The sequence below is a fragment of the Lutzomyia longipalpis genome, chromosome 2, assembly GCF_024334085.1.
Source record: "Lutzomyia longipalpis isolate SR_M1_2022 chromosome 2, ASM2433408v1".
Lineage (NCBI taxonomy): Eukaryota > Metazoa > Arthropoda > Insecta > Diptera > Psychodidae > Lutzomyia > Lutzomyia longipalpis.
This window is the reverse complement of record NC_074708.1, coordinates 21,987,654-22,000,051: the sequence shown is the minus strand read 5'-3', so window position 1 is coordinate 22,000,051 and position 12,398 is coordinate 21,987,654. Positions and strand designations below refer to the sequence as shown.

Sequence of the window (12,398 nt, the reverse complement as noted above, 5' to 3'; positions counted from 1 at the left end):
GGACTTCTAAATGCTAAATTAGTAGGTGCTCAAGAAGCTTCTTATTATTGCTTATCACTTCCTATGAGTCGATGTAGTAGATCAAACGTATATATAAATACTAGGCCAATTAATGAAAGGGCTAGAATGTTGAAACAGACGAAACAATTGAAAAATTTACCCCCAGATTCCACTGATATATTTGCCGAAGATATAATTCTTAAATATCAGAAGAGAAAGTCTGAATTAAATAATATAACTTTGATTGAATATGCGGCAGATTATACTGAAGTTAAGAGAAGTAAAGAAGAGGATGATAGTGACGATGAAACAGATATAAGTATGAGAATTCGATCTAAAATAGTCAGATTTAAACCATATGATAAACTTAAAGATGAAGAAAATTATTACCGTTTTCAATGTCTCTTGTATTTGCCATTTAGAGACGAAAAGATCGAAATTGAAGATGCTGATTGCAAGCAACTTTATTTGAAGAACTTAGAAGCGATAAAATTAGTGCGCGATAAGTATAACTTTGTATCTGAAGAAGAAATAATAGAAGCTATAGGTAAAGTTCGTGATGTCCAAAGCGATGAAGAAACTGATATAAACAAACCTGTATCGAAATCACAAGAAGTTGATCCTATACCCAAAGATGATAAACCCGGTGATAATAAACCCAGAAAATATGTTTCCCCCGTTAGAATAACCAAAGATGATTTATGCTTAAAAATGCAATCTCTTAATGAACGTCAGAGGCAAATCGTAATGCATATTTATAAAGTGTTTCACTTCTAATAAATTGCCAATTCGTATATTTCTATCAGGCTCAGCTGGTGTAGGTAAAACTCGCGTAATAAACTGCTTATATCAATTAATAACACACCACTTTGATAATTTACCCAATAGTAATCCAGGTACTATGAAAGTATTACTTTGTGCTCCTAGTGGCATGGCAGCCTTTCTAATAAATGGTATGACCATTCATTTAGCTTTCGCGCTTCCCAATACACAAAATCCTGTCAATACTGATCGTCTCTCAGAAGATGTTGCTAACTCAATTCGTTGTGAACTTAGAGACGTTGACCTTATTATAGTTGACGAAGTTTCAATGGTTGGTTCAAATATGTTTTTAAAAATGAATCAAAGATCAAAACAAATTTTTGGAGTAAATCAAAGCTTTGGTGGTAAATCAGTTATCGTTGTAGGAGATCTCAATCAAATAGCTCCTGTTGGAGATGTTTCAATATTTCGTGCACCGACTAAAAGTAGCATTAATATTTTAGATATCAATCCTCTTTGGGAAGAATTCAAGTATTTTGAATTAAATGAAATAATGCGCCAAAAGGGTGATTTAGATTTCACAATAGCATTAAATAATATGGCAATCGGAAAAATGACACAGAAAGATATAAATTTAATTAGATCTAGAACGGTTAAGAGTGCAAAGGACGTTCCATTAGAAGCTATTAGATTATTTGCCACACGTGCAAATGTTGACGCGTATAATGAAAGGAAAATTTCCGAATTTCCAGGAGAATTGCACACATCGATAGCAAAAGATAAAGTAGTTACTAGTAAAAAGTCCAAATCTATAAGCGATAAGAAAACGGATAAAATATTAAAAGACCTTCAAACTAGAGATACCAATAAAAGTGCAGGTGCCGTCTACACTTTGCAATTAAAGCTAGGAATTAAATATATGGTAATTAAGAATATAGATGTAGAAGACGGCTTAGTAAATGGAGCTTGCGGAATACTCCGTCACATAACTTTTGACTCAAAGAAGAATATATCTCTATTATGGTTAGAATTTTTAGAAGACAGAGTTGGTAAGAAACTCAATAAGGAAAAGCGCTACCAAAATTATTTAAAGACAAATAATTTAAATGAAAATTTAGTTCCACTTGAAAAGTGCAATTTCAGTTTCCAATTACATAGCGGTAGTACCACTACAGTATCAAGGGTACAATTTCCTATTATGCCTGCGGAGGCTATAACAATGCATAAGAGTCAGGGCCAAACGTATCAATCAATATGTATTGATCTTACTAAACAAGAAAATATTAGCTTGTGCATGATGTACGTAGCACTGAGTAGAGTAACGTCATTAAACGGTTTATATATAATTGGTACATTTTACCCACGACAAATTTCACACGTAGGACAACGAATCATTAATGAAATCCATAATTTACGAACAAAAAAACCATTAAAAGACATTTTTGAAGATGTTCGTAAAGTAGATCGGAAAAAGATTAAAATTTGTTACCACAATATCGTATCCTTGCATAAACATTTCAAAGATATTGATACCGATTCATGGTATAAATGCTTCAATATTTTAATATTCTCTGAAACTAAAACGTTTCAATCTTATTCAATTCCAAGTTTCAAGGGTTACTTTACCTTATACAGACAAGACAATGAGATACAGAATATTGGAGGCCTTTTATGTTTGGTCAAAAATGAAGATAGGTCGAAAGTTAAAGTATTAGTAGAAGACTTAAAAATTGATCATGAGAAGAAATACACTTTAAGCTTATTCGTTTTAGATTACGGAAATCAATTTTATGTCATTTCTGGATACAAATCACCTAAAGTACCTTTCGATGTTTTCGCAAATTCATTTGAAAATGTTTTTTCAAAAATTCCTAAGAATTCAAAAATTATTTTAACAGGTGATTTTAATTTCAATATTCATGCGGATAACGTAAATAAGAAATTTTTAAGCTTTATTGCAAAGTTTCAGTTGGAATCTAAATTAGATTCTCATGAAACTACGACCAAATATGACAGTCAGTTAGATGTCGTTATAAGCAATATTCCAAATGAAAATTGCTCAGTCGGAATTTATGATAGTTATTTCTCTGATCATCGTCCCGTTTATTGCATAGTCGATGAAAAGAAACCCGAAACATTTATTCCAAAGTCACCTTCTAAACCGTATACGCCGATTTCAAAATCACCTCCTAAACCCCATACGCCTGACCCAAAGAAACCAGAAAAAGTTATTTCAAAATCACCTCCTAAATCTCATACGCCGGATTCTTTGCCACCCCCCGAAATTGTCAAAGAGCCCCAAAATATTTCTTCTCCATCAACTACTAAGAAAATAGTCAAAGACAAAAGTCCAGAAAAACCTGTTGACCAACCTGACGTTCTACTTGAACTATGGAGAACTGAAGATATAAGTTTAGACTCCACATATGCAAGTTCACTTCATATATACCGTTTCATGCATATTCTCACCGAAAAATACCCCGAATTTAAAAACGTTAATCTTGAATTTGGAGTCCACAATACAGACGAATGCCCCATAATTCGTCCCAATAGAAAACACATTCAAATAATACTTACTTCTGGACAAGAATCTAATTTCATAGGACATTTTACCCTCGCGATATATAACGGTGACAATACGATAGATTATTATGATTCGATGAACGGCTCAACAGTTAATGATCAGGCCTTAAATTTTTTGAGCAAATTGCATCCCCATTTAAAACCAATTTCTAATCATATTAAAATTAAGAAAGTAATGAGTCAGCCAGACTATATCATGTGTGGCATTTTTGCTATGGCAAATGCGGTCAGTTACGTTTTAGGCAAAGACCCATGCCAACAAAGATATGATGTAACAAAAATGAGAAAACACATAAAATATATTTTGGAAAATAGAGTAATAACTCCTTTTCCTACCAAATAGATAAAATAACATAATATGTAGTTAATTTCTTTTATAAGACAAACAGGCTACCTCAACGACCTCAACGGCCTCAACCAGCATCTACAAGCAACGCAGATCAACGGGCAGGCGACAACATGAGCGGCCAACGCAGTATTCTACATACGAATTTTAAGGCAAGTTTTTCTGTAATATTTTGTTGTGAATATTTTTAATAATATTTTTCTTTCCAGTTTTTGGGTTCTTAATATAAACCAGCGCCCCGCGTAGCGGGGCGCCTTTATATAAAACTGCAAAGTTAAATATATATAAACTGCAAAGTTAAATATATATAAACTGCAAAGTAAAATATATATAAAACTGCAAAGTTAAATATATATAAACTGCAAAGTTAAATATATATAAAACTGCAAAGTGAAATATATATAAACTGCAAAGTTAAATATATATAAACTGCAAAGTTAAATATATATATAAACTGCAAAGTAAAATATATATAAACTGCAAAGTAAAATATATATAAAACTGCAAAGTTGAATATTGCATAGATGGAACAGTATAAAGCGAATGTACGGTAAGTAAAACTTACAGGCTGTGATTCTTTCTTTGTCAGTGAAATGTGCAAAATTGGGTGAATGGGCTGAAATTAAGGAAAGGTTAAATTCTGAGGAAAGACTTACTCGCGCGCCCGAATCACAGCCATCGCGCGAGTCAGTCTTTCCTTAGAATTTAACCTTTCCTTAATTTCAGCCCATTCACCCAATTTTGCACATTTCACTGACAAAGAAAGAATCACAGCCTGTAAGTTTTACTTACCGTACATTCGCTTTATACTGTTCCATCTATGCAATATTCAACTTTGCAGTTTTATATATATTTTACTTTGCAGTTTATATATATTTTACTTTGCAGTTTATATATATATTTAACTTTGCAGTTTATATATATTTAACTTTGCAGTTTATATATTTTCCTGGGTGTACACACGGATGGGTGAGAAAAAAGGTCATGAAAGCGAATTGTGGAAAAAGTACAAACCATCAATTGCTAAAAGTTTCAAGAGTCGTTCACGTGCAATCTTCCGTAGTTCGACACGTCCCAACTCCTGCAGTAGAATGGCTGAATTAAGTAGTGCTTGCTCGTGCTCCGGATCGAATTCGAGGGCTTTATCTAAATACGCCAGAGCCTGTGACGCTTTTCCCTGTTCCAGGAATACAACGCCCAACTGTTTTTGGAGGGAAAATACAAAAGAAAATCATTGTAATAGAGAAATCACAATCTAGCGATGTGGAAATTGCTTTTAACTTTTACCCACCCCCCCCCCCCCCCACACACCCACACACCCACTTCCTGCAGTTTTATATACATATAATACACAGATCTTCAGAACAAACTCTTCCTTTGGGTTGCTGTTATTATATATCACTGTTGCAGTTATATAGGGAAGTATGGGGTAAAGTGGGTAAGATCGGTACAAGTGTTGAGATTTTATTAAAATTTTCAAATTCTGACAGAAAAATTATTCATGTGTTAAAAATATATAGGTAGTTAAGGTTTTTTTTTTTATTAATACGAGTTCCATCAATTCAGATGATTTCCCCAGTTAAGGTTTTTGAATATTTATTTTTTTATTTTAATAAAAGAAAACAGCCAAGATTATTTACAAAACAGATAATACAATAAAATTTTTTTTTTAGAAAAAATCTCTCAAAATTCTAGTTTTTTTAATTTATGTTGCCCCCAATGCGCCAGTCTGTCCAACTCCTCTTTATTATTTGTGCAATAAGAAGTAATCCAACATATGTTCACCACAGCAACATTATTCTGTATTATTTATTTGGATGCAGTGTAGCAAAGTTGGTTGTAAAAGTCCATCGAATTGACGACAATTCCATGGGATATATAAATGTGTGGTGCACAAACCCCCAGAAAAGTCGTGTTCCTTCCAATTGGAGTTGGCAATTTAGAATGCGATTTCTATTTTGCCCCCATTTTCCAATCCCCGCACCCGAGAAATTTCCCAGCAGCAATTTCATTTTCTTTCACTGTCGCCACATACCATGAAAAACAGAACACACACACACACACTGATGAAAAACAGTCTCACACCCCCTTCACAAATTCCCCCACAAAATGCAGCAAATTGCGAGAAGAAGGAACTCATTTCGATTCGACGATGAGGGATTATTTGAAATTATGGATTTCCCTTCTTCCGCTATTAATTTGTGATTTATTCTCCATCCGATTACATCCCGCATTTCCAATTATGGACGCGTATTAATATCAATTTCTCGGACAAAACATTCTGTGCACTGCACATAATTCAACCGATAAATTATCGGGAACGACAAATTATCGCTGAACAACACATTTACCCACCCGTTCTAAGTGGGAACCATTACTTGCTCCAATTTACTAACGTACAATATATACAACATACACATCATGTACCTTTAGTTAACAAGTTAACCTATACAGCATCACTGCGAGATGGTAGGTTGTGGTGTGGTGATTACCACGAGAAATTAAGATATTAACTTAATTTATTAATAAATAGTCATGTTTTATGTGATTTACTTAACTCAGCATTTCCTTGTTCTTCCCGAACTTTCTCGAGCTTTTTGGAATCTTAAACAAAGAAAGGCGAGAGAGCTCCAAGGAACCAAAATATTGATTTATGAAATAAAGGAAGAAGGGAAAAGCTTCAAATGGACCACCCCTACGAATCCCTTTGATCACGTTTATCCAAGGTAGTAAGTTTATATTACTTTTCAACTCTTTTCTAAGAAGCAGAATAAAAGCTTTTCTGCATTTTTCGCTATATCGAGTTTTCATTTTTGTAAATAATTTTTAGTCACAATTCTTTCAATTGTGGTTCTAGTGTTACATGTGGTGGTGGACCGTTCTCAAGGGACATTTTACTTTATTTGTAAGGAAGAACTTGATTTAAAAGTTTACTTTCTTCACTTTCTTTTCCCTCATCATAATTTCATGCGCCTTGAAAACATGACAGTTTTTGTTTGAGGAAAAGTTAGAAAACTTTCGTATATGAAAATGAAATTTATCGCGCGGGAAAAAGGTATAATTAAAAGTCAATTATTATGAACTAATTGAAGAATGTTGTCGAACAGGCGTAAATTAGTTAAATTAACCGAATATTGTCTAGAGAGAAAGTTTTTCAATAAACGAGAAAACCAATTTAAACTGTAGCCTCCTTTGCACATAATTAGTCATCTAACTGATCATTTTTTTCTCGCATCAATAGATAAAATATGTAGGTGTACTGTACATAAAGTGGGAGGGAGGGGGGTTGGTTAATTAGTGCCATGGTGCAACTACCAGAAACTTCATGTCAATTTGTCCTCGGTGCAGTCTTCATCACTTACCCCCGCTGCTTACATACTACCTACTCGCTAATTTTTCCTCCTAAGGTACTCCATCAGGGAGGAAACAAGGTAGTAAAATGCAGTATATTGTTCCTCTTGCCGTGCACTTTGGAATGGAATGTTAGAAATTATACGACTCAAATATGTAGATATAGTGGCCCATAAATATCCTAGACGTGGAGAATTAAGTTTAAATGTATGTAATGTCTCGTGTTGTATGGAAAGTAGACAGGCGGGATGGGGGTGGCGATGTCGAGGAGTAAAGTGAATGGTGTGTACGTGTATATAATCACCTCTGTCTCAATGGAGGATCGTTGTTAAGAGAGCACATATAATTACATACAGTGCTAAATTTACCATGCACCACATTTCCACCACCCACAGATCCTCTCATCCCTTTCCCCCGCCCCCTATCCACCACGTTGTGAGCATCCCAATGCTTTTGGAGTGGAAGTTGCAGGGATATCTGCCACTACCATACACTCTAAAACAAAACCATGCTGTATGCTTTGGTGTATCTTGCTCTCCACTAAATGTTCCAATACTCAGTTCTCCTCGAGTGTGCCGTTTAAATTACACCCTCTTTTTACTTCTTCACATCTTTTTTTTTAAGTCACGCTAAACATTCATTAATAGGAGGAAATAGTGCTACACTATTAGGGGAATTAAAAAGTTCTCCTCATTTCTTATACATTTATTTAAAGGTAAACTTGCAGAAAAACAAAACTCTTTTGCGACATTAAATCTGAGCTTCTTGTGCTTTGCTGGATAATCTCTCTGGGATATGAGTTTTTTTTAGTTTGTGTTTATGTTTATTAAACTTCTTTAGCTTTCTCGTTGAGTCTGTGTGCATCCAACCGAAAAAAGATTTTGTTCCAGCTGTGCATAAAATCTACAAGTCGTCATTAGTACAGTGTTGGTCAATTTTAGAGGCAAACAACTAGAGCTTTTTGTATGACTTTTGTATGGCATAAGAAATATTTAGAAAGGAGCTTTTACTATACATAATAGACTATTTCAGGAGGTCATGATATCATTCTCTGTTGTTCTTATAACATAAAAACAATATTAATTGAAAATTTAAGAAAAACCTCAAATAGAAAAAAAAAAGAATCTCATAAAAGACCAGATTAATTCCCAAACAGTTTTACATTAAATGTATGTGAGTTACCTTTGATATTGCTTTATAAATATATTTTTTAACGAAGTCAACATAATTCCCCCAATTAAGAGTGAAGTTAAATAGTTACAAAGTTGTTGATTAAAAAAAAGTTTAATATCAACACAGAAACATCAGAAATAAAAATTTTAAAAAAAAGCACACGGACTGTGCAAAAGACAGCCTTTGATGCCATTTAGGAAGTAATTGCATTTTTTTTAGATTACATACACAATTTATATATACTTTTTTTTTAATACTTCCTAGCTGGACGTAGTTTTTTTTCTCATAAGCGCTACAAATAAATGGCTATGTGGTGTGACATAAAAAAAATTGTGAAAATGAGGAAATGGAGTGAAAATGTGGGAAATCCCCAATTGTTTGTACAATAAATTGTCCATTTTATTTGTAGTACTACCAACCAACCCTGGTAAAAGAATAACATACAGAACAAGTGGTATAAACTTTCACTCTACGTCAAGTGGAATTATCATTCGGTGTGTGGGGGCTTGTAATAAAAAAAGAAAAATAATAGCAAAAAGACAACGTGAATGTCTTCCAAAAATTCTTTAACTTTTCAAACACTCAATTTTTTTCAACGTAAGTGTTTGTCTCATGTGACGAAAGAGGATCATACGGAGTGTAAGGGGGCGTGGGGAGTAGGTATATTGTGGAAAAGTACACCACCCATGAGATATAGGAGAAGTAGAAGCTGTGAAAGCTCAACGTTTCGCATTTCTTCCAATAATTGTGTGTATGTGTGACCCATTTTGTATTATCATTTCCTCACTCTCGACAAAATTGTGTGCCGGATGGGTTTCTATATATGTATGTACATATGGACAAGAGGCAAGTAACAAGACCATTTTCCCGCTCATATCCCCATACTCCATTTCTACTATTTACAATTTCTACCGTACGAGTGAAGGAGAAAATACGTTGGGGTCACTGCTGCATCACGTTTTCACCCCCCAAATGTGCTTCATATGTAACGTAAAATAATAAAAGTTAATTGAAAACACTTTTCCGAAAACCATATAACAAATCCCACGCGTCCATAAAAATTAACAGATACTTTTCACTTGGCGCCTCCATCGTATAAAATACATTTTTTTGCCCTTTTGTCGTCACTTCGTCTGTGAGAAGGGTTTCTTCCTCAAATGTCAGAGGGGAAATAAAGAACGAGAAATATGGTGCAATCGTAAATAAGTTATGTCAGAGATCATAAGGTATATATGTACATATGTTACGTATGTAATGACAATACGAAAGAAAAATTTTACAGTACTGTGATGACAAAATGAAATCAAAATCAAACCCATTTTTTGAAAGATTTTGAAAAGTTTGAGGAAGCTTTTCAAGCTTGAGAGCTTTAACTAAATATTGGACTTTTCTTCGCTTGTTCCCATAAAAAAAAACAACATATATAAAGACTCTTATTATTGAAGATTAACTTTCACAAAATATTGGGCCTTATTCAGCGACCAAGAAACCCTTGAAATTCGCTTGAAATCTTGAAATTTCAGTACAAAATTCAAAGATTTCAAGGGTTTCTTGGTAGCTGAATTAGGCCCATTATATAAAACTGAGAACTGCTAAACAAAGTCAAACTAATATATCGAAAACAAGACAGCATGTATGTAGTAATATAATTTATCAAAATATTCAGATGCATCTGGTTACATGAGCCTAAAGCTGTTTAGTGTGTAGTTTGAGGTTTATCGTGTCGCCACATTTCCTGTACACATGTTCATGGTAAACCAACTGAAACTCAGAAGGTATAAGGTAGGTATATTGATGGTTTCTTTCTTAGTCCACAATCCAGTAATCCTTAATCCATATATTGAGGCAAATTCTCCGATTATGTAAGTGCATGTGTTACCAATGAATTTGTTGTTTCCGTGCGAATTCAATTTTCAATTAAATTGCCACCACTGTCTGGAGAAGATGCAATTAGTAGTTAATTAATTTCTAACGAGTTCACACTGTCGGTTATCCGTACATTGATTTCTTTCCTTCCACATAGTCTGCCCCTGTAGACGCACTCTGTGTGCATTACTGAAGCCCCGCACACTGTTAAACCTTTTTCCTGAGAAGTTAGAGTTCCATCTGAATTTGATAGACAAGAACATGAAATTGTACTTTTCACGTTTTATTATCCAACACTTCCATTTATTGGTTGTCTCTCTTTTTTCTCAATCTACTCTCCCTCCCCCCCATCATCTGAGTCACGAAGAGGATTACAACATCTTGTGCCGTCCGCGGGAAAGCCATTTCAATTTACTTCCTCCAATGTCGCACGAAATGTTCGTTACCACCACCCCCTTCTACCCAACACCCTGTGACTCATTCTTTCTGGGCAAAGTATAAGGACCTTACATGAATGTGTGGAATATTTTTCCTCTAAATGCGAACCAAGTATTTTATGGCACAAAACCTAATCTTGATTGATTATTGAGCGAACAATAAGCCCGATTGGTCGCATCTTTTTTTTCGAGGCAAAAAATAATCCAACTTTGGTACGCTTTATATCTATGTATATAATAAAAAATAGTAAAGCTTTTAAGCTCATTATTGTACGTCATTTCTCTCACAGTCGCCTTTTTGCCCTGCACAATTCCTCATCTTTTCGCATTCGTGTGAATAAATGTGTATGTGTGCGCTGTCTTACAAGTTCCCATCTTTCACTTACATAGTCCTTGAATTGGATGGAGGAGGAAATTAATTTTTTTATGCTCTTCCTCCCATCCCCTACCCACAGCCAATATATATTCGCTTGGCCCATTCATTATGAACCTAAGTCGACTTAGGCTTATAATGCTTTTTTGTGTATTTCAGTGCTCCAACTATCCCTCTATCACCCCATAAAATATTACGCAAATATTTAATGTCCCTATGGAGTTATAAGGATTTTACTGAAAGGAGTCGAAAAATTTTTATAAATCTCCGGGCATTAAAAACCTCAAATGTTCGGCTCGGCACCGGAGATTTTCATGCGAGAAAAGAATAGCGCGCAAGATTGTTCGCAGCGGTTTTTTCTTTCTCGCTGCCTGTAAGGCACCCTATCCGGGCGCGCATGCTTATGTGTGTGTGTGTTTCTCCACCCCGTGAGCGTGGTGGTAGGCAGGCTTAATAAAAAGTTTGCTTGCTTGCTGGCAACGCTGGTTTGGGAGACGTGTAGCGTAGCCGTTTTCGTATATTATGGTCGGCGGGGTCGCGGTATCAAATCTTACCAATGTCAATGATTTCTTTTTTTTTCCACTACATTTTTTTTTATTTTCCCAATCATTTTAAATGAATCTTTTGATGTTAAACTAACCTTTTCGTGGACAATTAGGGGGGGGGACTGGGGCAAAAATTTTTGTTTTTCGCCGGAATTGTGGTCACTCCTCATTGGTAATGATGGAGTGACCTTCGGATTGGGGATCTCATCCCAGTAATATCAAATTCTGGAAAAATAGGGGCTGTTGGGGCAAATTGGTGGGTTTTTCGCCGGATTTGTGGTCACTCCTCATTGGTAATGATGGAGTGACCTCCGGGTTAGGGATCTCATCCCAGGAATATAAAATTCTGGAAAAATAGGGGCTGTTGGGGCAAATTGGTGGGTTTTTCGCCGGAATTGTGGTCACTCCTCATTGGTAATGATGGAGTGACCTCCGGATTGGGGATCTCATCCCAGTAATATCAAATTCTGGAAAAATAGGGGCTGTTGGGGCAAATTGGTGGGTTCTTCGCCGGATTTGTGGTCACTCTTCATTGGTAATGATGGAGTGACCTCCGGATTGGGGATCTCATCCCAGTAATATCAAATTCTGGACAATTAGGGGCTGTTGGGGCAAATTGGTGGGTTTTTCGCCGGATTTGTGGTCACTCCTCATTGGTAATGATGGAGTGACCTTCGGATTAGGGATCTCATCCCAGGAATATAAAATTCTGGAAAAATAGGGGCTGTTGGGGCAAATTGGTGGGTTTTTCGCCGGAATTGTGGTCACTCCTCATTGGTAATGATGGAGTGACCTCCGGATTGGGGATCTCATCCCAGTAATATCAAATTCTGGAAAAATAGGGGCTGTTGGGGCAAATTGGTGGGTTCTTCGCCGGATTTGTGGTCACTCTTCATTGGTAATGATGGAGTGACCTCCGGATTGGGGATCTCATCCCAGGAATATCAACTCCTGGACAATTA

The 12,398-nt window shown here is 35.5% G+C and overlaps 1 protein-coding gene across 1 annotated transcript in view; it reads right to left on the bottom strand.

The window, feature by feature from the left end:
• LOC129789257 (protein O-mannosyl-transferase Tmtc3-like) overlaps positions 1-12,398 on the bottom strand; it is a 203,225-nt gene that overhangs the window by 19,716 nt on the left and 171,111 nt on the right. The window contains exon 7 of the mRNA XM_055825908.1: positions 4,706-4,920. Coding sequence (XP_055681883.1) covers positions 4,706-4,920 — 215 coding nt within the window. The remainder of the gene's footprint in view (positions 1-4,705; positions 4,921-12,398) is intronic.